Here is a 24,456-nt window from a genome sequence, read left to right on the forward strand (position 1 = left end):
CAGATTTGTGGTACTGCTACCTTTCCTGGCGATGGTTTTGCTACATATTTTGCAGATAACTGTTGTTTGCACAGCATCTTCCTTGCGATTCACAAACCACTGCCAGACAATGGATCCAGTATTGTTTCTTTTCGGGAAAAAATTGTCCACCTCCATCTTCTTTTACCCCTTCCAAACTCAACACACATAAACTCACTTTGGCGCTTCACTTCTTTCACTCTCTCCAGGCTCCTTCACTAGTCCCTCCAGACACTGTCACACACGCTTGCCCAGGTGAGTGGTCTGGATGGGCGGGCGAGTGTGTGTGATGTATGTATGTGAGTTTTTTTTTTTTTGTGTGTGTGTCTGTGAGAGGGAGAGAGCCATAGGAGAGAGAGCAGGAGAAGCTAAACGCCAAAGCGAGTCTCATGCCGGCAGCTTAAAAAACATTACGTGACAATTTGTGCTCGATGTTTGTAACACAGTCATTTACTACATCCCTCACAGAACAAGCTGCAATACATCGAGTATATCCATGACATCTCCCACAGCTACCCTTAAACAATATACTTGGTTGCCGTGACTTCTGAATAAAACAGGACAGTCTGGTTAGGAATGGCAGAAAAATTACTAAATGCAAATACAAATGTAAATGTATCTCCTTGCATATTCTCTCTAGGTACAAACACACAGCATGGTTCACACATGCCTCTCACATGGGGCCAAAATACTAGATTGTCTGCATGGTATGGTGCCCTTGGAGCTTGAATGCTCTGCTCAACAACAGTGTGGCCTTGATGGCAGCCACTGAAAAGATGTGAAATAGCCCACCAGCCCAAATTCACCTAAATAAAAGGAGACACAGTGCATACCAACAGATATGCAGACAAAGTAATAGCCCTAGTAATGGATTACACTTTCCAAATCTAGACTAAATGTTGATCTTTTGATCCCTGAAGTGATCTGCTTCCCCATTCAGGAGGCAGGCCAAAGAGAAGAGACATTGAGCTAAGGATTCTGATTGGCTTTGAGGTGATCTCTAGCCCCTACCCTTCAGCTCTAGCTGTTTGTCCCTCAGGGGTCAATACAGGTCAACTTCGTCATTAATCACACATTCAGATGAATGGCACGGGCTTTGCCAATGAACTCACAGGAGGGTGGTCCACTGCAAAGGAAGAAGACCACCCTTAAATCGGAGGAGCCAGGTTCAAACTCTTTTGAAGAAGCAGCTTCTCTGCAGAAGTGTTTTAAAATAGACTGTAAAAGCTCCAAGGGTACTGTTCAGGAGATGACACTTTGGTTTGTGGAGTGGGACAAGTGATAAGACAATTTCCCTGAGGGATCAGAACATTATCACGATAACGGAGTATCAACACACCATGTTGCTTGACAACAACACCGCAACAAGACGGCATGTCTCTCTCCAACAGAGATAAATATAATCACTCAGATTCATGCTCAAATACAGCACTGAAGTGTGACAACCTATACTTGTACACCAGATTTCTCACAGCACAGTGAAATTATTCCTGCACAATCAGCTGACAGAAACACACACATTCTTCCATACTAAGCATCTCATTATATATTTAGACCAACTGCACAGTACATCTGCTTTGCCTTTCACTCCCTGTGGCACGCCGGGAGCAGCACATGACATCTATGCACATTATCATACACATGTCCTCTCTCTATGTTCGTCTCCATGTTGTCAAGACCTGAAGACAGTTATCAGAGTGAAAATCACACCTACACTCAGCATCGTCCTTATAATCAGCCTTCACTCTAATGAGAAGGGAGGGAAAAGAAAAAAAGCAGAGTCTTACCGGTGAGAGCCCGACCACAGGAGACACCAGGGTACTGAGGAGAGAGAAATGTGTCTGCCCGACGAAAACCTTACAAGAGCCGCCTCCCCGTGCACCACCACCAAATCAATTTCACACTCTCTCACCTCCCCGCCACTGTGATGTCACTCATTCATCCGTTTCTCCGTAGCCATGGCAACTCTGCCGCTTGGACCTGTTCATTCTTCTACATCTGCCTCTCTCCCTCTTTCTATGTCCCTCCCCCTCTCCAGACCAAAGTGAAGACAGCCCACTTTCTCCATCTGAGGGGGTACAGTTACACCCTAAGCCTCTCTAGCATCCACCCCCTTCTTCTCCACTATCGCATCGCAGAGCTGGTGTAAAAAACGAGTAGGAGGGTACAAAACACAAAAAGGGGAGGCTCCCGGATTCACCTCATGCAGCGTACACGCCCTGAAGAGTTTGTGGTCAAACAGACATACTTTTTTCAAGGCGACCCATAAAATGGCAGACAAAGAGAACTGCCAGACAAGGGAGACAAAACAGAGTCTGAATAGGTGCGCCTGGAAATCTCTTGTTTAGACGTGAGCCAGCTGTCTCATTAGCACACAGATGTACAGAAAAACACCACATGTAATGGAGCCTAAATGCTGATGCACACATGTGTTTGCAACTCCCAAATGCACTCGCACTCACACACACATATAACCAAACACTCAGCTCCGCAGTGTAGTGTGAGGTGATGAATAGTTAATGACCACCGCCGTCATTATTTAGGTACCTCTCTGCTAATAATCCCCATGTTGACCTTGGGAAACGGGGGAGGAAAACCTGGTCATTGAGAGACAAATCAAACAAAGACACACACTTAAACACACCATCGCCCTGTCTGAAGCCGCCTCTATTATTCAATTATGAGCCCCCTTCTCTCTCAGTCCACATTTTTTTCCTCCAAGCAAGCACCTTCTTCACAGTCTCCAGAAGATGTTCACGACTGCCTTGCTTCAACCATTTCACCCTGCACACTTACCACTCACCACCCTGCTGTTTTCATATTTTAACTCTCCATTCTGGATGTCAGCCACACACACAAAAAGTAACAGATCAAAACACAGAGACAGGGGGGAAAAAAAATCAAAACATCAACTTGTCAGACAGTCTCTGAGGAAACTATGCTCTGCAGCGAAACAAAGGACACAAAGGCAGAGGTATAAAAAGTAATTAAGCAATAACCAAGTTAATGAAGAAGTGCTAAAATTAAGACAAAGAAAGAGGAAGGTATCTCTGAAAATAGAGGGATCTTTCTGTCTTTACGCATCATCTGCTTTTTAATTAGCTTTCCGTGCTTTCCGTGCTTTCCTCCTGGAAAATCTCTACATCTGTCTCTACAGATGTAGAGATATCTCTACATCATACATTCTTGGCTGCCTATCACATAATTAACCGTGGTCCTACCCCACCAACAACACAATACAAGTTTTCAGTTTTCAGCCTTTTTATCCATGAACAGTAAGTCAAATTTTACTTTTATTGTCAGCTGATATATTCTGACAACCTGGACGCGTACAGGAAGAGGTTGTTTGATAAAGTTGTTTTTTTTAATCTCTGTTAGAAGCAACTTTATTAGAGCTGGAAAGCACATTTTGAACAGCCAAACAGCTAGTTTGCCATACATATTTTAGTGGACATTATAAATTGCTAACATGCAGCCAGAGTCAAAGCTGGTTTAAAAGAGTCACTTAGGTTTAACTATTAGTGTTGTTGCTTATGATGCTTAAACCCAAACAGTTATTTTTCCAGTGGGAAAATAAAAGCGCAGACAGAGATCATTCAAATTAGCATACGACAAGGCTAACGCTAACGCTAACGTTAGGGTAAATTTAAAAAATAAAAATCACTTCAAAATATTTCCGCAAAAAAGATGCGCCATCTCTCAGTTAAAGCCACAACACAATCCAATGCAATCATTTTTAAAACGAGAAACAATTACAGTCGTTCTGACCTCGCAATTGTGCAGCGGTGGCATGAACTTTCCACAGTAGAGAGGAAGTTTGGCTAACTAGCATTTAATTAGCATCTTAATGACCGAGTCAATGTTAGCTTAGTTGGAGTAACAGCTGTCTTACCTTCGTTAAAACGTCTTTTGGCGCTGCAGGGTGTTTTCCTGTTGCCAGCACGACCGCCATCCATACATATTAACTTAAAAGTTATTATGCCTAATTCCACCTGTTCTTTATCGCTACTGCGCGTTTGTCCCGTTAAGGTATCGTTACCTTAAAGTAGCGTCGGTGGTTTGTGAACATACGTGATCACGTGATCTAATCTGGCTAACGGCTCGGAGGACAGGTGATTTAAAAAGGTAAATAATCCGCAGTGCGGTTTATGTATGTGGGGGGCTAGCAGAGAAATCTCCCGTTCTTTCTTTCATAAATAAATAAATATTTCACCAATTTGAAAGTGGGTTTCAAACAACTTTAAGGCTTTACGTACTATGTAAAAACACCCTTTCACAACAGTTAAGCAATAAAATGGCGAATCGGTCGCTCAGAGTAATAAGTTAAGTTTCCTTAAATTTCCTCTTCTTACGTTGAGGGCCTCCAGTCTACTTGTATTGCTGAGATTAGCCAACATATCACTGCAATTTATAGTGTGTTAGCTAACTAGGCATGCTTTATTTATTTTATTATTTGTGCAGTTTTGCTTATGCTTCTCACCCATGCTACACACACACAACCAGAACTGAATGATTAAATTAATTTACTTAATTAGTAGTTCTAATGGGTCATATAATTGTGATAATTCTGTGTCCACACAGCAGCAAAATGTGCCACTCATCAGTGTCTCTGTAACTATGTGGGACAAATACTCAGCATACAGATGTGTGCCATAAAGTGCACTGGTACAGAACCCCTGGAGTTATCACACTTAACTGTGACAGCTCTTTATTGCATTCGTCTACCTATCATCCCCAAGTCACAGAGGTAAGCATGTGGTCATGGCTCCAATTGAGCTAAACTCCCTCTACTCTGGTATAAGGTCAATTGGTAAATGTAAGAGGGGGTGAATGGAGGTGGAAGATGGAGACAGAGGAAAGGGGTGGGAGAGGTTCAGTGATGAGTGAGTATTAAATCTTGGAATTGAGGTCCATCACGGGCATGTAATTACCAGACTAGTGGTTCAAATCACACACTCCCAACACGCACACACACCTCAGGAGGGAACCTGTAATCCAAAGCCAAACCAGTTCCCTCCACAGTATGGTCTGAAATGTCATTTTAACATTATCCCTCTCTTCAGAACCCTTATCTACACTTTGAGAAATTACCAGAGAATACAACAAAACTAACATATAGGCCTAATCCTTTATTGTCTCTTCCTCCATACCTCCTCTTTCTCTTTGCCACTCACATTAACCTTCACCTTGAATCCCCTCTCCTTCCCTTCACTGTTTCACCATCAGTCCGACTATGCTGTAAGTTATCTTTACGTTACCTCAACTGTTTGCCTCACATACGCTGCTTCTTGTGTTATTTTTACATTCCTATATCCTCCATCCTCGTCATGCCCACTGTTATAGATCCATAGAACATTAGCATGATAGTAAGTGGGAGTGTATTATAGCGTTGTCAGTGGGGAGCATCATGCACCATTAAGCACTGACCTAATTTGATTAGGGTTGAATGTGAGAGATGACGTTTAAAATCACGCACACAAACATCACAGCCAGACACTATCTTTCATCTCAGCATAAATTCCCCCGACGGCTTCTCAATAGATCAAAGCAGTGTTTTTAAAGGGAATACTTAACCAATCCTGTTCAAATCATTAACATGGCAATGCAGCTGGGCTCATACTCAGCACTCTAATATACAGTACATTGTCTAGCTGCAAGCAAGAGAACCTGGTAGGTGGACAAGTGTTTGTGTGTAAGGGGGAGGGCCTATGTGTGCATGTGCATGTTTTTGTGTGTGTGTGTATGTTAGAGGCTTGCTAGTGATGGGAGCAGTGAAGCGGCTACATTTCATGCACCTGCTCTCATACGCATTCCAGAAAGAGGAGAGAACCAGCTGCTTCCTAGCCCTTTTCTATCTTTTCTATCTTTTATTCCCTCCCACCTCTTTCTTCTCGCTGAGAAGGACCTCTACCATCTTCCCCTGCCACCATCCTCACCATGTCACACAATCTAGTCATTTCAGCTCCCACTCCTACACACTCAATTACCTTCATAACATTCAAGTACCAGTAACTATCGAGTGTTTTTTTTCTCTTCACAAGTATAAATTCCAGCACTGCCCACCCTACCTCAATTTTCTTACCACTCCATGTACAAATAAAATACAACTATTCTATTCAAGCTCATGGTGAGAGGCAATACGTGTTGCACACACACAGAAATGTAGGAGAAGCAAGTCCTGGCAAGCCCAGACACTGACCCTGACATAGACGTCCCTTACTGACATGGGATCCAATGATAGCCTTGGAAGGGAAACAAAGTCTGCAAGGCCGCTAGTCACATGCCAGTGGCAGCAAGCCCGTATTAGTATGAGGAAGTCTTCTATAGAAAGATGAGGTCACATGGGGAATAACCTCCCCCTCCTTTGACAAAGGCTATCATATAGGGCTTGGTCATCCTTTGTATGCACCTGTTTAGTACTCAATCCATGCAGACAGCTCTGCTTTGATGATATTGTTTCATCAGATGAGGGGAAATCTCAGACCAAAGGTTTGGATTTAATCTTAGCCTGCTGGAAGTGTTCCACTCCCAAATAACATGTTGTTGCTGCTGCTGCCAGCAGTGCTTCCCACCACCTGTCATTAGCTTTAGCTGCTGTTTGAGTCGACCAACTGTCCAGTCCCATGGGCCTCACTTATATGAATAGTCTGGGTTTTCATCCTTATCTCAAGATTATTCTTCATCTCATTCGGACACCTGAGATATATAGGAAGAAAATGCTGACAAGAAAGGTTATGAATTACACTTCCTGTTTTTGGGGGTTTTTTTTGTTTGTTTTTTTTTAACTTCAGTTTATTACTTTTTCAGAAATTTGAGTCCAGCCAGACAAGCTCCAACTTCCAGCTTTGGACACGATCAGTTGAACAGTTAAATAAACTCTTTGAAACTTAACCCAAGACAACTGTGCTTTAATTTAATTATTTAATAATTCAAGAATTTAAAAACAACCAAACATTTTCTATATGTTTTATGAGATGTGAGCTTACTAGACCTCTGTAGTCTAGTGCATTAGTGCATAACAAACCCAAATCGCTGACCGAACAGTTGGTGGTTGCATTGTGGGTAATGTAGGAGAGGAAGCAGAATGTGTGGAATCAAAAAGATGACACCTCTGTTTCCTCTGTGAATATTGCACATTTTCAGTCATAAATAACAGAGATCTGTCTGAAATCATACATAAAGTTCACCAATTATAAATAGCACATGTTGGGATGGATTACAGTTTGCACTAATCAGATTTAATGGTGAGAGAAATCTATGGCTTCCTCAGATGAACAGTAACCCCCTTAATCCCATCCCACCCCCACTTCTGTCTGCCCAGTCAGCTGTCTGCCTTCTGACATCAGGCACATGAAATGCATCTATCTACTCAGTGTCTGTGCATACATGTGCTTTTTTTCTGAGGGGCTTACTGGCGGGGGTGGGGGGGGGGGGGGGGGGGGGGGTGTCTGTCAGAGGAGCTAGAAAAGAAATCCAGTAAGCGGGGTAACAAGAATAGATCAACTGGTTGACAGACCAAGGGTTAGACATAAAAAAAATGTAGACAAAGACTTTTGGCCAATAGGAGGCCCATGGTTTGAGGTGTTAGCAAACAGGAATTTTTCTCCAGTCTGACTTGACTGATCAGACAGCAGACAAAAATATTCAAGTGGCAGGTGGTGGCACTATTTTCTAGTTTTACCTTTCTTAATTTTATGCGGCTGTGACTTTGACAACCACAGAGCATGTCCTCACAGACCTCTGCGAACAAGTATCACCCTTTTTAATCATGCATAAAAGGTGTCATTTGAATCTTGCCAAAGCCACAGGGTTTCAGCATCTCAACACAGCCAGTGGGGCTGGTTTACATGAGTGAAACAGCGGGGGGTGTGAACACCTCTGGAGTTCTGACAGCAGCAGATCCATCAAAAACCTTTCTTGGGGGAAAAGTCTTTGCACAGCCATCCCATTTCCCCCCTCAATCCTGCTCTCCGTCATCATCCTCTCTTTCTTATAAATCAACATAATTATTAGGGAGGGTGGTGACTAAGTCTTGAGACCATGTGGCTCAACAGCTGACCACAGCACAGGGGGACTGGGCTGCATCCTGACACAGACCGACCCACTACAGATTTCAGACATTAGTCTCTTGGCAGCTACATCCAAAGACCAGTGCTGCACCCGTAGTCATACTCCAAAAAAATAGAAAGTATAGAAAAAGAAACAAAAGAAACTGGTACGCAACTGCTGGAAAATGGCCATTGTGAAAGTGTGTGGTGGAGATTATCTTTTCAGTTCAAAGAGAGAGTGATACCTCCATGCAACGCTGCCAGACACAGAGGCCCACAAGCTGGCTAAGCAAGAGGACAGATGGGTGTAGCACACAAACACAAACACACACACACGCACACACACACACACACACACACACACACACACACACACACACACACACACACACACACACACACACACATCTTGCTGGAGGGGTGGGAGTGGGGGGTGACTGAAATGGCTGGTCCTCCTTGTACATCAGTTTACCATGATTGATTTTTTTACACAGTGTTCAACAGTCACCGCTCTGCATCATGTCATCCCAAGGGTTTAACACTAACAACTTCAACCCACATAAACACCCTCACACACACACATACACACACATACTGGGGTGTGTGGACTCTCAGCTGTCTGAATGAGCCCATCTGTGAGCTCCTATGAAACAAAAGCAGAGTTTTGTGGGGTAACATACCCTCAGCTACGTTCTTGTGTGTTACTCAGCTACATTCTGTCACATCAGCTTCACATACTGTAAAACCTTTTCTCCTCTCTGCCTCTTCTCTGCTCTTTTCTGTCTGCCTACCACTATGTTCTGTATTGTGTCTCTAATTCCCTCCCTTACTTCTGTGTCTACCTCTCTTGCTATTTGACTCTCCCCTGTCTCACTTTCTCCAAATGCTAAGATGCAGGCAGGCACTGTACACATCACAAAACCACACAGTGTTTGGATGAAAGATCCCCCAAGGTCCTCTGAAACTGGAACGATTCCCAAATGACATCCACTACCCCAAAGGGTTTTTGGAGAGGTGCATGTTTGTGTGTGCAGTGAACAAGCCAACAAACCTGTTTTTCTTTTTCTGCGCTGCCAGCCGGCACACATGCAACATCTCAAGGCAAACAACAGCATGCAAGAAGGGGGAAAAAAGGGATAGAAACAAAGGGCAGTCTACAGGCAGTGAACAAAGATAATGCAATTTAAGGAAAAGAAAGTCTTTTTATTGGAAAATATATAAACCTAAATGAATGCAGACAGAGACAAACATTTGACTCTTTGTGAGATATTTGTTTAGTTATGGAAACAAATTAGTACAAAGGACAACACATTCAAAGTCATAGTGAGCCAAAGGCCCAATAGTCTGGCGTCAGGCCTTCCATGGCCAGAACTCACAGAGTAACTCACACACAGCTACAGCAAACAACAGCAAAAACATACAGACAAACAAGAGACAAGTGGCACCGTACCTCACTGTAACATTCCTCCGTAGGTCTTGATGCTTCCTTTCCAGCTAGTAAATAAAATCCAGAGGCGATCTGGTCTCAGCTGCAAAGATATGAAACACTTAGAGTAAGCACAAGAGAGGAATCAACTCCCAGCTCCCACTACATCTACACCCACAGGGTAAAATCCACCACTGACATCCCATCAGAGAGAGAGAGAGAGAGAGAGAGGGAGAGAGAGGGAGAGAGAGGGGAGTGTGCCAATTTGGCTGAATGAAGGGGGAGTAGTTGAAAGGGAGAGAGAGCATGAGTCAGTGAGAGAGAAAGGAGAGAGAGAGATTTAGGAGTTTGTCAGTGAGTAAGGGTGTGTGTTCGTGTGAGAAAGAAATAGAAAGAGAGTGAGATGGGAGTTTAAATCTCTAATTACAACTGCTTATCACAAGCCCATAAGCAGCTGGTGGGGATGATTGACACAGGATTCGCAACTCACACACGCTCCGCTACGCTATTGTGTGCGTGCATGCTGTGCGTTAGTGTTAGGGGGAGGAGAACCAAACGCTCAAACAATGGACTAAAAGTGAAACCAGAGAGTGAAAACAGGAGGAGAAAAAAGCAGCACACAGCAGATGTGCCGAGCAAGAGGACAGCTCCTGCTGTAAAAACTACTGAATGGATTGTCATGAAATGTTGTACAGACACTCATGGTTGCCAGAGGATGAACCCTACTGACTCCCCTAACTTTTCCTCTGGTGCCACCATGAGTTTAACATGTTTGGTTTTTATAAAATTAATAATTATTGGATGGATTGCAATGAAACGTTTTTTCTCATTTCAATCCACTAGCACGTCTAAGTGTTCACTGACCAGATGAAATTCCTCTGCATCTGCTTGATGAACATACACAACTTTTGTACAGACACTGATGGTTCCCAGATGATGTATCCTAATTGTCATTTCCTGACATTTCCTCTAGCATCATTATGAGGTTCATAACTATGGTTTTGAGTGAAATATTTCCTACTGGATGGATTTTCATTAAATTTGGTACAGATGTCTGTACATTTCTACTAGCACCATCATTTGCTCAGAAGTTTTTTTTATCAATTTATTTCTATCTATCCAGTACGTTGGTTTATGATTAAATGTCTGCTGAGACACTCCCATCAACCTCTGCTGTACTTTGTGTTACATGTTAGCAATGCTAACACGTCAAACTAAGATGGTGAATTTGCTAAACATTGCATCTACTTGGCAGATACAGCTTGTTAGCTTTGTCACTGTAAACTTATTAGTACGCTGATTTTGGCATTAAGCTCAAAACATGGCTGTGGTTATGTAAAGCCTCACAGAGCTGTTAGTGTGGCAGTAAACTCATGTTTCCCTTTCAAAAATAACAGTAATTTCATTCCAATGTATGTGATAAACAAATAAATAATATAGAACATGTTTTAGCACGACACAAAAACAAACCTAGACAAATATTGCTGATTCTGTGAATGTGTCTGCCAAAGGAGCCATAAAGCAGAGTAGAGGGTGGGAGTCTGGAGATGGAGAAAGAATGGGGGGACAGAGTTGTGGCAAACCAAAATCCTTCCCTCCTCTTATCCATCTGATGTTTTTCCTCTTCTCTGTAATAGGCTGATGTCCTTGAGAAAAAAGCCAGAAAAAAAGCAAGATTTATCAGACTGAGCTTTTAAATCTGCTCTTACTTTTCTTGCACACATGCAGATTGCACGACTGGCGTCTCATCGTGGTTTGATTCCAGGCAGAGGCAGAGCCATATGAATTATAGATCAGCTTATATTCCAACAGATCCTATGTTGTCAGTGGAGAAAAACTAAACCTGTTCAACTGTAACGCTGCTGAAAACAAATAAACCTCTCATTCTCCTGGATCAGTCACGTTTTTCAGATCAGAAACAATTAGTGTCTGCTCAAGCTGAATCAATTAAAAATCTACAGCATGGCAAGCACAGAACATGGTGTTTAGAATTTAGAGTAATGGATGGCCCAATCCAGTTTGTTGATAAACCAAATCCTCACTTAAATGAGAAATCCACAGAGGGCTGCTGCCAGTTCAGCTTGAGGGCTCTGGATCAGCCTGATTACTTTGGGCTGACTGCAGCAGATCAAAGTAATCCCCAAATACTAGAGAAGTATGTACATGGAACAACTGTGCTGTACTCCGAAGCACAGCGAGATGATGTGGGTGCTGTACTTTTTGTAAGTATTTAGTGAACATGTAGGCACGTGTGTCCATGAATCTTTTCTCTAGGTGCATGTGCAAATGTATGCCTGTCTGCGAAACCTGCAGCGCATGTAGGAGTGTGTTTGTCGTGGTTTGCTGCAGAAATAGCTGCATGCTGGGTTTTATAATCAGGATTCAGGATTCACCTTTAGCCCCTGTCATCAGTCAGACCTGTCCTAAAGCTCTCAAATGGGGAAAGAGGGAGGAGGCAGGAGGGAGGAAATAAAAGGACAGATGGGGACAACTGATGCAGCCACAAAAATGAGAGAATGGAGGAGACAGACGGAGTAGCTCAAATGACTTGAAATTATAATTTGATAAAAAATATAAATCCAAATATTGAGTCAGCTGCAACTGGTACTGTGGCTAAAAGTAAAGGATAAATGTCTGCCACTTGTATTCTATTTTACACTAATGAACGACAGTTCAGTTGTTTAAATAAAATACTGTGACAATATCCACTTTTATATAATTAATAAACAATATCTGATTTAAAACATGACGAGGCGGTGTCAATGAAGGGGTGCTTGAGGTCATTTGATGGGGCTGTATGGGTTACATCTGACAAAAAAGGACTGATTTTCCTAAATGTTTACACTGCAAAACAATAAAAAACAATTAACAAGGATACATGGAACAGACATACATACATGCACAGGATTTAAAATCTAGATACAAAGTTATTCTGCTAATGCATTTTCAGGGTTACGTTTGTCTTACCCATTTTGAAAAAACTGATTCTGAAAAAAAGAAAAGTCTTTATACTCAACAGAAGTTTAGAATGGAAAAAAATATACATTTAATATACATTAATCATTGTTAACATAGTGACTTGGTTTGTGTTTGTAGTGTGTGTGATACACACTGCATATTTTTTTTTGTGTGTTTGATAATATGGCTCTGTGTACTAGCAACATGTGTGTGTGTGTGTGTGAGAACTATACACAGTGCCAGCATGTGTACACAGCAGGTCTCATTTCCTGATTCCCCGGTCAGACGCTGGTTTCTCTTTTGAGAACCAAGCCCACAATGACATCAGCTTCCGCCAACACACCAGCCGTCACTATGGCACCACACAAAGACATTTCTGGCCCAGAAGGAGGGGGAGCATCATGCTTGACACATTTATGGGTGAGGTCTGTGCTATGCTCCCCTCTTCTCTTATACCCTCCTCCTCCTCCTCCTTCTTCTTTTTCTCGATTTGTGTTTGTACAGCCGCCTGCTCTGTTTACCAGATCATCAAAGCGCTTCTCTGACTTCCATGGCTGTAGTGCTCTGGTTCTGGCCTTGTCTCCTTATGTGTTTTTGCTTCATTGCCTCTCTCTTCTCTTCCGCTCACTCGTCCACTAATGGCAACTGCTGTCCATTAAGTTCATTTGAAATCTTTCTTTCCCAGACTTCTGTTTCAGACTTTCTTCCTCCCTCCCCCTCTTTTGGTCTCTCTTCTTGTCAACTGGAGCCATGACTCCAAGGGCAAAATGCCTAGTGAAGAAGTGACCACCCACTGGGCTTTGTCTAACACTTTGCCCCAACAGACAGAAGGCCTGTGTGTGAGAGAGAGCTCCACAGAGAGGGAGAAACAGACTGGACAGAGTGTGGCAGGTAGTAGAGAACTTCAGTGCAAAAATATTTCACCTCAATCTCTTCAAGGTGATCACTTTAAAATACTAAGTAAAATAATATCAAAATAAACAATTTTCAGCATATGTCACAATTTCTACATTTTAAAGAGGTCTGTGACTGAATTGTGGTTTAGTTTTCACTAATCATTTTATCTGAATATTAACTGCAATTTGATTTTTCTCTAAGCAATAACCTGGTAGTATTACCAGAGAAAGAGTTGAGTTCATGTTCTTTAATTGATTTTTTATCATCACGGTACTGTATCTTATCTTTTATTCATTTTTTACACATCAACAAAAATCAGAGTAGCAACATGGAGGAGGGGGGAAGTTTTCCCCTGGGGGCGATTTGCCCTAAACCACTAGGGGGCATCTTACCACAGATGTGGATTTTCTTTTTTTTTTTCACATTTTCATAATCAGAAAAATCAATTTTGTGTTTTGCCCCAAACCGATGAATGGCTCCTCACATGACTCTCCTATATGCGTTAACAAAATGCAGTGAGTCTGCATTTGTCAAAACACACAGCTCCTTAAAACCAAATATATTTCTAAAATAATATATGACATTATGTCTATATCATTTGTCATCAGAATACAATTCCACTACAGATCAATAAAAGATTAGATTGAATCATTGCTGAGTCTAACTGTGTAATGTACTCCATATATTGTGTTGATTCCCAGCTTAGTATAATATAAACTGAAGAATTATCCATTCACTGTTTCCTCCATGATCCTCAGGCAGTGCAGATTCATTGTACATTGTTCCTGCACAGCCTTATTTTGATTTATCTCTCTGCTGCCTGGCAAGATGTCCTATTCCTTCTAGTGGCCAACATTGGAACAACAACCCCCACCCAGACTCTAGATGATGTCATCTCTTGAGTAAGAACTGTCACTTTATTGTACCTGAATTTTCATTTCATTTAGACATATACAGGTAAACGTAATTCAAATTGTGGCATTTAGATGATAACCAGACTCTTGTTTCTGTTAAAGTATGTAAAAAAATGAAGCATAAGAACTATTTCAGTGGTATGGTAATGCTGTTGCTACAGGAGGAAAGATTATTGAGCAGTGCATTGAAAAGTATAAGAATGATTTCACACAAGTAACACACCTAAAAGTCAGACCACGTCATCTGTTTGTGATTATTTGAAGAACAAGTATTTGATTCTGGCAGTTTTTACCATATTTTGTCTTGATGTGTGGTAGAAATGAAGACAAATGAAGCTGCAGCTATAAGGTGCATCTAAAGTGTATATAAAGAGTAAAGACTATGCCATCAACTCATAGTCCCCTTCATGCCTGCTCAGGCTGGCCTAGCAAGGAGTTGCACAGTCTATCATTCAGCCAGCGCAGAAATGGCTGCTTCCTGTATTCTTCTCTCAAACACCCAAAGTCAGGCAAGGTCAGCTGCATTGTGCCTTGTTGCTCCTTCTCTTCCAAATGTATTACCTATCTCCCATGACAATAGCGTCCCTTGGGCCCAAAGTGAGGTGATTCACTTTAAGCCAGTTTGACAGCACCCAGGAAGGTGGAGTCTCCATCCAGGGACACGTTGGCTGTGGACCGGGGGATGAGAAGCTCCAAGTGGTCCCCAATCTCCAGCTTCACAATACCTGAGGGGTACAAATGTACACTTCAGACCCTGAACTGGCATTTTCTTTTTCTCCCCTCCACCCAACTACTGACACACATATGCAGCCCATTCATAGGCACACAAAAACCCCACACATGCTTAAGCTTGACTAAAGAGGAAAACGCTATTTGAGCTTCCCTAACAGCTGCTGTAAAAACGGTGTCCATGGGCTCACCTCCTGTGTAGCAGGTGTTGTAAGGGTAGACAGGGTTCATGTTCTGGATGCAACGGAACAGGATCACATACTGGGGCTCATCTCCCACCACAATCCTCTTTCTCCGAATCACAACATGACCCATTGCAAAGGTGCTGTCCATGTAGTAGACCTGTGTAAATTACAACCACTGGGTTAAATCCAGGAGATATGTTCTGGCTATGGGTTTTAACACACATAAACAGTCAGGTGGGTGGTGTAGCACTTGCTGTGTCATTTATTATGCATGCATCATTTGCATTTTCTCTTCAAGGTCTGTTAACCAACGGCACGCTTAGATTGAGCACACCCTTTTTTTATGCACTGTACAGTATGGAGGCAAGTTTCCCTACTATATAAAATCAGGTTATTGGCAGACAGAGCAGTAGCACCTCCCTGTGGGAAAAATATGAAATGACAACAAACGGACCTACCTGACTGTACACGAAGAAGAAGCCCTCCTCTCTGACTAATATGCTGTCTCCTTCTGCCTCCAGAGCGGAGCCCCTCCTCAGTCCAGTCTGCCAGGGGATACCTGTGTACGGCTCCAAGGCAAATTCTGATCAGAACCAGTAAGAATATATTAGAAAACACGTCAAAGCACCTAAAGCTAAACATCTGTCCCAGGAGTCAGCCAGAGTTAGTTGCTGCTGTAGTAGATGATGTATACATATTTATATCATTTTCAGTGTGAAATATATTTCATGTAATTACTTGTAATTTTAATGTTAACTGCCAGGCATACTGTACCTTTCCTGTAGGTTTTCCTGCTGTTGTTTGCCAACAACTGCAGGCAAGGCTGAGAAACTGCCACAAAACACAAGAGAAATGAGATGAACAAGAGATGTTTTTTAATAAACCCTGCACATTTCCTATTCCAATGAATGTCTCTTTTGTCCATTCTGTTGGCTCCAGTTTTCCTTTTCGAATGAAATTTCAAAACTGCGTCAGCACTCAGCTGCAGTATAAACAATGGTGCCCTGTAAACCCCAGGAAGTATTAAATTGCTCATCCAGATGGTGAGCACGTTCACACTGTCAGTTAACTGATATCAAACTTGCTTTTAATATAGTTATCACCAAAGCTGATGAGTACTTCACACTTGGCTGTTAGTTTATTTGACAGTGTTTTTTTTGGGGGGGGGGGGGGGGGTGGCATTTGCTTTACTTTTCAAGGGTCTAAAGGTAGAGAGTGTGTACAGATTGTAAAGCCTTCTGAGGCAAATTTCTGATTTTGAGCTATATAAATAAACTTGACAGGTATAGGAAATATCATAACAATAAGAAATGAAGACCTTAATCACCACATTGAACAAGAGAAATGGAATTAGTCACATACTGTATTTGAAAGTGAACCAAAACACTTGTATCATAAATTTTTCAACAAATGTCAGGCTCAGGTGCAATGTGTACTTACTTGACGTCTCTGTTCCAGTCACCATTCTTCTCTTCCTCCTCATGTGGGTCAAAGTATGCTGAGACTCAGTTTGGTGAAGGGGCTCTTGGCTGCTTCTCTGGCCACCAATATTCTCAGTCTGCACAGACAGAATACAGTCCTTAGAATCACAAGTACTGCAAGTGAAATGCAATGTCTTGTATGTCTTCACAGCCCTATGCAAATGAGGTGTTTGTTGTTGTGTCCCAAAGGACTGGTTGCCTCTTACCTGGCCCCTATGCACGGCCTCTTGTCCCTCTTCTCTCCTGCGACAGACCTCTAATTTGAGTCCCTCTACCTCAGCTCTGAGAGCCATCAGTTGGTAAAGGGACAAAGCTGAAAAAGAGGAGGAGGTGACAGCAGCTAGTGTCAGCAGGAAAACCGGCCAGGACAGCCTCCCTTCACCTGTCCGTTGTCCAGTCCCAGGCTTCACACCTGCCAAGACTGCCATTGCAGGGCCCATACAATTCCAGAAAGCTCACACTGGCAGCATGACTGGTGTCACGTCTGAACTACGATGCCTCTCTTCTAACAGACTTGGCTTCGGAATGTTGGATGTTTGCGTCTGTCATCAAGTTTCATCCAGTTCTTCCAGCTTTCCCTCAGTTCCTCGCTACAGGCTCCACTGTCTCTCTTAACTTGCTTTTATCCTCCTGTGGCCGGTTTTACTTAAGTCAGAGGGACTACGCAGAACAAATACTGTACAAAAAAACAGCTTCCCCTCTATTCTTCCGCTCAGCTAACCACATTCAGCTTCCTGCCTGACCAACAGCCCCTACAAGCCTCTATCCCCTTTCTCTTCGTCTTGCTCCTCCAAAATGATAAAACACAGCGCTTCTCCACATTGTATCAAATAAACTATGCGATCATCTTTTGGCAGTCTGGCAAGGAAAACGAGGGGGGTGATTTCAGACTAAAAAAGAGACATTACATTTGAATTTCACATGAAAGGAGCCAACCCGCAGTGAAAGAAGGAAGTGCAAAAATTACTTCAACTTTGAATGGAAACATAACAACAAAACTAACTACATTTCTCAGAATATAAAAAGTGAAGTGACAGCAAGTTACATACGTCAGTTCGGAATTGTATCATTAAAAAAGCTTGTTTACAACAACAACAACAAAAATCAAACAAGCCATTTTAATGTATCAATTTATTGCATGTTACAGTACAGAAAATAGAAAGTGAAAATGTGTGCTTACAAAAGAAGTTGTCAACATTGTTTTCGAAATAGAAAAGAAAAACAACTTTGAAACTGAAAGTCACTCAAACTGACTGCTTCATACTGAAGATAAAGATGAATCATTCAGATGTCTAACTGTTCAGATGTCCCATCAATGTTTCTTCAGTGTGGAGTTACTGTAAGTCAGTGGTTCTCAAACTTTCTCCGGCATGCCCCATTTACTTATGCTTTCCCCAATGCACATTTTTTTTTTTTTAATCAATCATAAACAATGAGAGCTGAAGCAACTAACTAAAAAGGATCCAGGTTGAATTTTAGTGAAATAAAGGTCAGCATGGCAGCATCAGCAAACTCCTGTTGACTTTTCCTACATAAATCATGTTCATTCAATTTAGTTTCACTCAACCCAGGGGGTCCTGGCCCACCAGTCCACCAGTTTGAGAACCACTTCTGTAAGTTATGGTAGATATACACAAAGTATGTCAACACTATGCAGGTTCATTACAGAAATTTGTCGAGACTCAACATAATCACATGCCAGCTTGCAAATGTAACTAGTAAATTCCAAATGATACCAACACTTTGAATTGCATTCATTCCACTCTATTCACAACTGTATGACCATACAAAAATATGTTCCACAGTGCATTCACACGGGACCTGGCAAATGATTTTTATTTATAAAAAACAAAAAGACATTCAGTTTGAGTCCATCTCTTTTCATCAACAGGGTGTTGGACGATACATTTGGCTAGGATAAAAACTCCAATATTCTATTAATTATTAAATTTGCTTTAGGCTAGCCACCAAAACAATAAATGACAACAAGTTCCCACATCTATTCTTGAGTGAAGAAATGTTATGATGCAAACTAACAGCAGAAGTGTGTAAAGCAAAGCATGTGAAACAAAATGAGTGTATATTAACATGGTTGAATTCAGATTGCACAATGTGCACTCCAAATGTGTAAAGGGATAAAAAACTGAATGCATCTAACTCAGCTTATGGATTCAATATAATACAAAAATGTCTGAAACTGTTCAGTGCCACTGGTGGAAAAAAAATGTCACACAAAAGGGAGAAAAGACTGTCTATACATTATTTGTTATAAAGCACGCTTGTTAATTTAAGACCACAATTTACATTCATAGTAGCCTTTAGACAATTTCACTGTTATCACACTGACACAAACAAATTTGGTCTTTTCGTGCTCTTAAATTTTGTTTAGCGTTCTGTTTACGAACAGTATCAAATATGGCTAAGATCTGTTGAGTGTATTCAAATGGCTTTGATACCACTGCAGTGCAGTGTGCTGCATTAGATAACAGTGTTTTAATCATCAAGCTCTGCTCCACCCCCTGGAAGACATGCGGGAAAGGTTAATTAACTCATTAAAAGCCCTCCAAGTGAGTAAAGCCATTTTGCCACATAAGCATGGGGAGAGATGATAATAGCTAACAAATAATTACAACATTTGATCAAAACAAAAAAGCTCACATTTTATTTTCAGTTCTTAAGAAAGTTTCAGGTTTTTTCAAGACTATCTTAATACAAGACTCAAATGCCTGTGTATGTTGAAAGAGCAACTGGTCTCTGCAATCATTCTTCCTGTCAGTACTGGCAGTTAAGAAATCCCTCCCAAAAGTGTAAGAGAAGGGGGACAAAGTCCACAGTGCTCTATCAGTGTAAAATTTCATTCTAAAATCCAGTTCCAAGTTAATATGCTGCTTTATCAGTCTGAAGTAGATAACTTGTGTGGAAAGTATGTTTGAAAGTTAGTCTTGTTTTCCTCCATATTCACTTGTTTTGTGTTAGACTGACAAAACCTCATATTATCTTAGGAAATTATCTCTTCATGGTCAGTATCAACTCCAACCATTAATTCTTCCAGTGTACATAAAAACAAGTATTATAGTGCTGTACTAAGATAGACTGAAAGAAATCTAAACCCATTCTTTAATAACAAACCACACACGGAGCAAATGCTGCTTATCAAACCACAGGAGCAAAAGTTGCTCAATAGCAACTCATTCAAGAATAAACACTATCCTGTGTGCTAGTTGTGTTTTAACATGACACAGTAACAGAGAGAATATCTTGTAGCTTATCTCAATCGCACTTAAACAGAAGCAGTTTGACAGGAAATAAGATGTCAAGAACTTATTTTTAAAGGCAGAAGGATCACGTGCCACCTTATCTTAGTGACCGCTTCATCTCAGTCAGTCAACAACAAATTATTTTAATGCTACTGCGCCAGACAAAATTTTCGAGGGTATATATAAATATTAATCACTACAATGTCAAGACATGCTAAGCTGCTGCAAGTACTCAAAAAAGTACGCCAAAAGGTCCAGAGCCAAAAAAAAAAAAAAAAAACATCCTTATGCCCCTCCAAGTATTGCTCATTATTTATACATATATAGTTTTGTATGTTAGAGGTGTCATTTTAATTATAGTAGTAATCAATTTTCACTTAACCATGGTTCTTGTATGGTCATTATACTATGTGCAACTGTTTCATTGATTCATTTAATTCATTTCAGCAGACCCATAACAGCAAATTCTTCTGTGGTTGTGATGTCTTGCATTGTGGGCATGTATGCTCTGGCTTCATTCGTAAGAGGTCATAAATACATGCATTCATAGCTGCAACAAAAAAGATCCCAGGAGGACATTGTTACCCTCCCTTAAAACCTTGAAATAGTCAAATCATTTCACAAATGTTAAATTTACAGAAAGAGTAAAACAAAATAAAAATGCAGAAAAAAAGCATAGAAAATGTACATTCTTTCCAAAATTTAATTAGTCCCTCAAATCAATTTCCTTTACCTTTACAGCTGTCACATTATCGCACCCATAACCTGCAGACAACAGTCAATCCCTGACTGTTTTTTTTTTTTTTTTTTCAGATAATGGTGACACTAGCTGAGGGTTGAGTACTCTCCTCGTGGGCGTGGCTCTTCAGCAGGTCTTTCATGAACTGCTCCAAAGCAGCGAAGTAGCCCTGACACTGCCACGTGTCATTGTGTGTTCCCTCTGGAAAGATGGCCAGGCGTTTAGTCCGCGCAGGAGATAACTCATACAGTTGTTTCATCATAACTGGTGGGATGAGCTGGTCTGACAGACCAGATACAAACAGCGAGGGCATGCGGCACAGCGCCACCTGCCGATAGGACAGGAACTGATTCCTATAGCACCACAAGGGCAGCAAGCGCATAGGCAAGAAGGAGAAGAGCGTTGCTGCCATGTGGGGAATGCTAAGGAAGGTGTTTTCAACAATAATGGCTGCTACACGGTGAGGGTTGACCGATGCCAAACGCACAGCCACAGCACCTCCTAGTGATCGGCCAAAGAGTACTATCTTTGTCTTGTCCAGATCAGGACGGGTCATGACATAGTCCAGTGTAGCCTCTGCATCCAGGTACAGCCCATCCTCACTGGGCTCACCCTCACTCTTTCCATAGCCACGATAGTCCACCAGCACTACATTGGCTTTCAGATTGACTAGCATCAGTAGGGCGTTCGGCACCCTGTGACCAATATTACCTGCATTACCATGGAAATAAAGGATGGTGGGTGGAGCAGAGGATGTGGGGCTGCTTTGATTGCCAGGGGTGACTCCAGGGGGTGTGTCCCCTCCAGTGTAGCGAAGCAGAATGAGGTTGAGCTTCACACCATCCTTGGTGCGGATGTACACGTTCTCATGTGGGATTCCTGTGGGCATGGGAACGTAAAGGCGAGAGGAAGAGGGCTGGTCAGGGAAGTAGAGGAGCACATCCTGAAATTTGTAGAGGATGCCTGCCACAGAGGCAAGGATGAGAGCAAGGAGAAAAAATCCTCCATACAGGTGGAAGGTGAGAATGAGGGCCAACAGGGAGACTCGACAGGCACCCCAGGACCAGGAGGCCAGAGTCAGTGTACAACGCTCTATTGCCCCCCAGAGCCTCCAGGGCTTCTCCATGGCTAGACAAGAGCAGAGTCACACAACGCACACTCTGCAAATACAGAAAGAACCAAAGAGAAAGTACAGGGGAGAAAAAAGGGAATGCTTTAGTGAAGTTGTTGATAAAACATCCCATCAAAGCTGAAGCCCTTCCACAAGGGGCATTAAACAACATGCAAGGTTGGACCCCCCCAGACCCACATAACCAAAATGACATTTGTGGACTGATTATGTCACTCATTCCCTTCTACTGGGAACAGTGCCGTCAATTTTAGAGTTTATTTTAGTTCAGAGTAATACACAAAAAAAATACGGTCTGATCACGTGACTGGCACAATTTCAATTGCAGGAATCCCCAACCATCACTTATCCGTCAGTCTGTCATACGCAGATAGAAAACAGTTTGCGGTGCTGACTGCTGGTCCTAGAGAGCCCCACCACTGCATATTTTCCACCTTTCCCTGGTGCACCTACACTTGATTAGGTGGGTCAGGGAAGTTCAGCCAGTTAAGACCAAGTGGGCACCAAGTTTTAAGTGTAAACCCCAATTTTATTTAATTGGGTGTTGGCAGATGTAGCAAATTTATGCAGTAGCGGTACTCTCCAGCGCCAGGACGGAGCACCACTGAAGGGAATACGTTAAATTAACGTTAGTGCTGCTGGTTACATTTACAAATATTACAAGACTTAAAAATATCTTGACCCCACCCAAAAGGAAGAGCTGGTGACAACTGCTGCTGCCTACCTGAGAAGCTCATACGACTAACGTTAGGAAAGCTTTGACAGTTAACGTTAGCTAGCTAACGGTAACTAGCGTTTAAGGTTAACATCAGTAATTACTCAGAAATCTGCTTCTGGACCTCTCAACAAAACAGGCTGTCGAAATCAGCCGCGGTGACACAACAAGCTTTGACCATTTCGGCCATAAAACTGAAGGAAGCCTTATTCAAATTAACGTAAGCTAGCAGCGAGTTGGGTCAGTAAGAAGCATGCTAACTATTGAGCTACTAGCTATTTGCTTCTATATATCCACGGCTACTGCTATCGGCGCTGCTATTACTAGCCACCCAGGGCAGCCACATACTCACCCTTCTCTCATTTTTAGGGCCTCAGCTGCACGAATTTTTTTTTACTAAACAGAGACACACGGGCAGCACAGTCACTGTCATTCAGCTCTGTCCCAATGAACTAAATTCCAGTGAGAGCTAACAGGTGAAAACGCAAGGTGAGTGACTGACAGCTGCAACCGGCAAGGTTAGCAGCACAGCTGGTTAGCATCACCGGTGTAGCCCTCAGGAGTTCCGTGTTGACATGAGATCAAGGAAAACGGTTCCGCGGAAAACATGGTTTTTGCCCACGTCCATTCAAACTGTCCAGCAACGTGTTAAATGCTGTGATAGAGAGAGCAGCAACGACTTCAAATGTCTCATATTAATCTTATAATGTTTATAATAAATATATCATACAACACATTAAAACATCCATCTGATCTAAAGTTGAGCAATCACCATGGCATGTGCTATTCGATTTTTGAACACCAGGTGTTGCTCTTAGAAAGAAGAAGAAAATCCAGAACATTCACTTAGTGATGGTTAGTTTAACAGTTTAAAAACAAGAAAGCAAACCCCCTAAATTAATATAGCTGGTTTTGGGCTGTTCCATAAACAACGGACAATGGAACAATACTGACTATAAAAGCTATTAAGACGATACATTTTTTAAATTTTCTTTTTGCCTTGGTGGAGTCACAGTTGACACATCTCAGAGCTTATAAAAGTGGGTCAAATTGTAGATGTGACAGCTGTAACACTCTTGGCTGCTGACAGGTAGGGTGCTCAGAGAGAGATATCCCTAAATGAAATGTCCCCCGATGAAAGAACAGTAAGGACAGGAAAGCGTGTCAACCTGCACATAACGTCCATCTCAGTTCCTGTTTACTTGGGAGAATGACTCAGTCCAGGCTCTGACAACTGCTAATACAGGGCGAGGTCAACAAAGTAAACAAAGGTGAGAATACTGTGGAGTTGGCTGACTGATTGTGACTGGCTGCTATTTCTAGAACTGGTAATGACTTTACATACAACCATATGGTGATGATCTATGAAGCTAATCAGAAAATTAACATGACATTGAAAATGTACAGCAAACATACGTTTGAATATTGTATGTTGATGTTTTCCCCTCTTCTTGGGCTGGCCATTGGTATTTCAGTATTTAACATCTTGCTCACTCTCAGCGTGACCTTGGAGCAGACAGACAGATTATGTGCAGACTAGCACAGCTGTTGGTCATTCAGATCTGTCCTTGAGGTCAGTTGATTTGATTCTGTGGTGTCTAAGTCAGCATCAAAACCCTTAGATAGAGCATGCCGTTCTATTCTGTTAGATAAAACGTATAGGCTACCAATCTTAAGTCAGTATACCCCTGAAATATAGTCTGCACATGAGAGCATATGGTTAATGTGTATTAATTATCATTGAGGCAGAAATGCTGACACTGCAACAATAGCAAGCATTTAAGCCTTTAGCAAGCAGAACCGAAGCAACAATTTGGAGGAGGTGGTTATGATCTATGATGGCATGACCGCTGTATACTGTATGATAACCATGTACTATCAGTAGGTGTACAAATTATTGTCTCAACAGAAAGATGTAGATAATCTACATATTGCGGTTGGCCTGCTGACAATCTATCAG

The 24,456-nt window shown here is 41.9% G+C and overlaps 2 protein-coding genes across 3 annotated transcripts; both read right to left on the minus strand.

The window, feature by feature from the left end:
- Positions 1–14,238: 14,238 nt before the first annotated feature.
- tnfsf13b (TNF superfamily member 13b) lies at positions 14,239–17,438 on the minus strand. Of its 2 annotated transcripts, none has more exons than XM_041057027.1 (6): positions 16,863–17,438; positions 16,616–16,733; positions 15,950–16,006; positions 15,634–15,734; positions 15,182–15,332; positions 14,239–14,986 (listed from the first exon to the last, which is right to left on the minus strand). In XM_041057027.1, exons 1-6 carry the CDS (start codon positions 17,094–17,096, stop codon positions 14,874–14,876), a joined length of 774 nt encoding a protein of 257 aa, XP_040912961.1. In that variant the 5' UTR covers positions 17,097–17,438; the 3' UTR covers positions 14,239–14,873. The 2 variants fall into 2 exon arrangements, with proteins under 2 accessions (XP_040912961.1, XP_040912960.1); XM_041057026.1 differs by having other exon boundaries at positions 15,634–15,758; positions 16,863–17,427.
- Positions 17,439–17,769: 331 nt separating this feature from the next.
- abhd13 (abhydrolase domain containing 13) lies at positions 17,770–23,031 on the minus strand. The gene is made up of 2 exons (XM_041057025.1): positions 22,849–23,031; positions 17,770–21,812 (listed from the first exon to the last, which is right to left on the minus strand). The coding sequence occupies exon 2, from the start codon at positions 21,776–21,778 to the stop codon at positions 20,723–20,725; it is 1,056 nt and encodes a 351-aa protein (XP_040912959.1). The 5' UTR covers positions 21,779–21,812; positions 22,849–23,031; the 3' UTR covers positions 17,770–20,722.
- Positions 23,032–24,456: the final 1,425 nt, after the last annotated feature.

The sequence above is a fragment of the Toxotes jaculatrix genome, chromosome 15 (assembly GCF_017976425.1).
Source record: "Toxotes jaculatrix isolate fToxJac2 chromosome 15, fToxJac2.pri, whole genome shotgun sequence".
Lineage (NCBI taxonomy): Eukaryota > Metazoa > Chordata > Actinopteri > Toxotidae > Toxotes > Toxotes jaculatrix.

Excerpts from the sequence above, each read along its gene's own strand:
- tnfsf13b (XM_041057026.1), bottom strand. The coding sequence starts at position 17,096 with ATGGGCCCTGCAATGGCAGTCTTGGCAGGTGTGAAGCCTGGGACTGGA. Across the intron at positions 16,734-16,862 it reads AGGCCGTGCATAGGGGCCAG|ACTGAGAATATTGGTGGCCA; the intron begins GTAAGAGGCAAC and ends CTGTCTGTGCAG. Across the intron at positions 15,333-15,633 it reads TCTTCTTCGTGTACAGTCAG|GTCTACTACATGGACAGCAC; the intron begins GTAGGTCCGTTT and ends TAATTTACACAG.
- abhd13 (XM_041057025.1), bottom strand. The coding sequence starts at position 21,778 with ATGGAGAAGCCCTGGAGGCTCTGGGGGGCAATAGAGCGTTGTACACTG.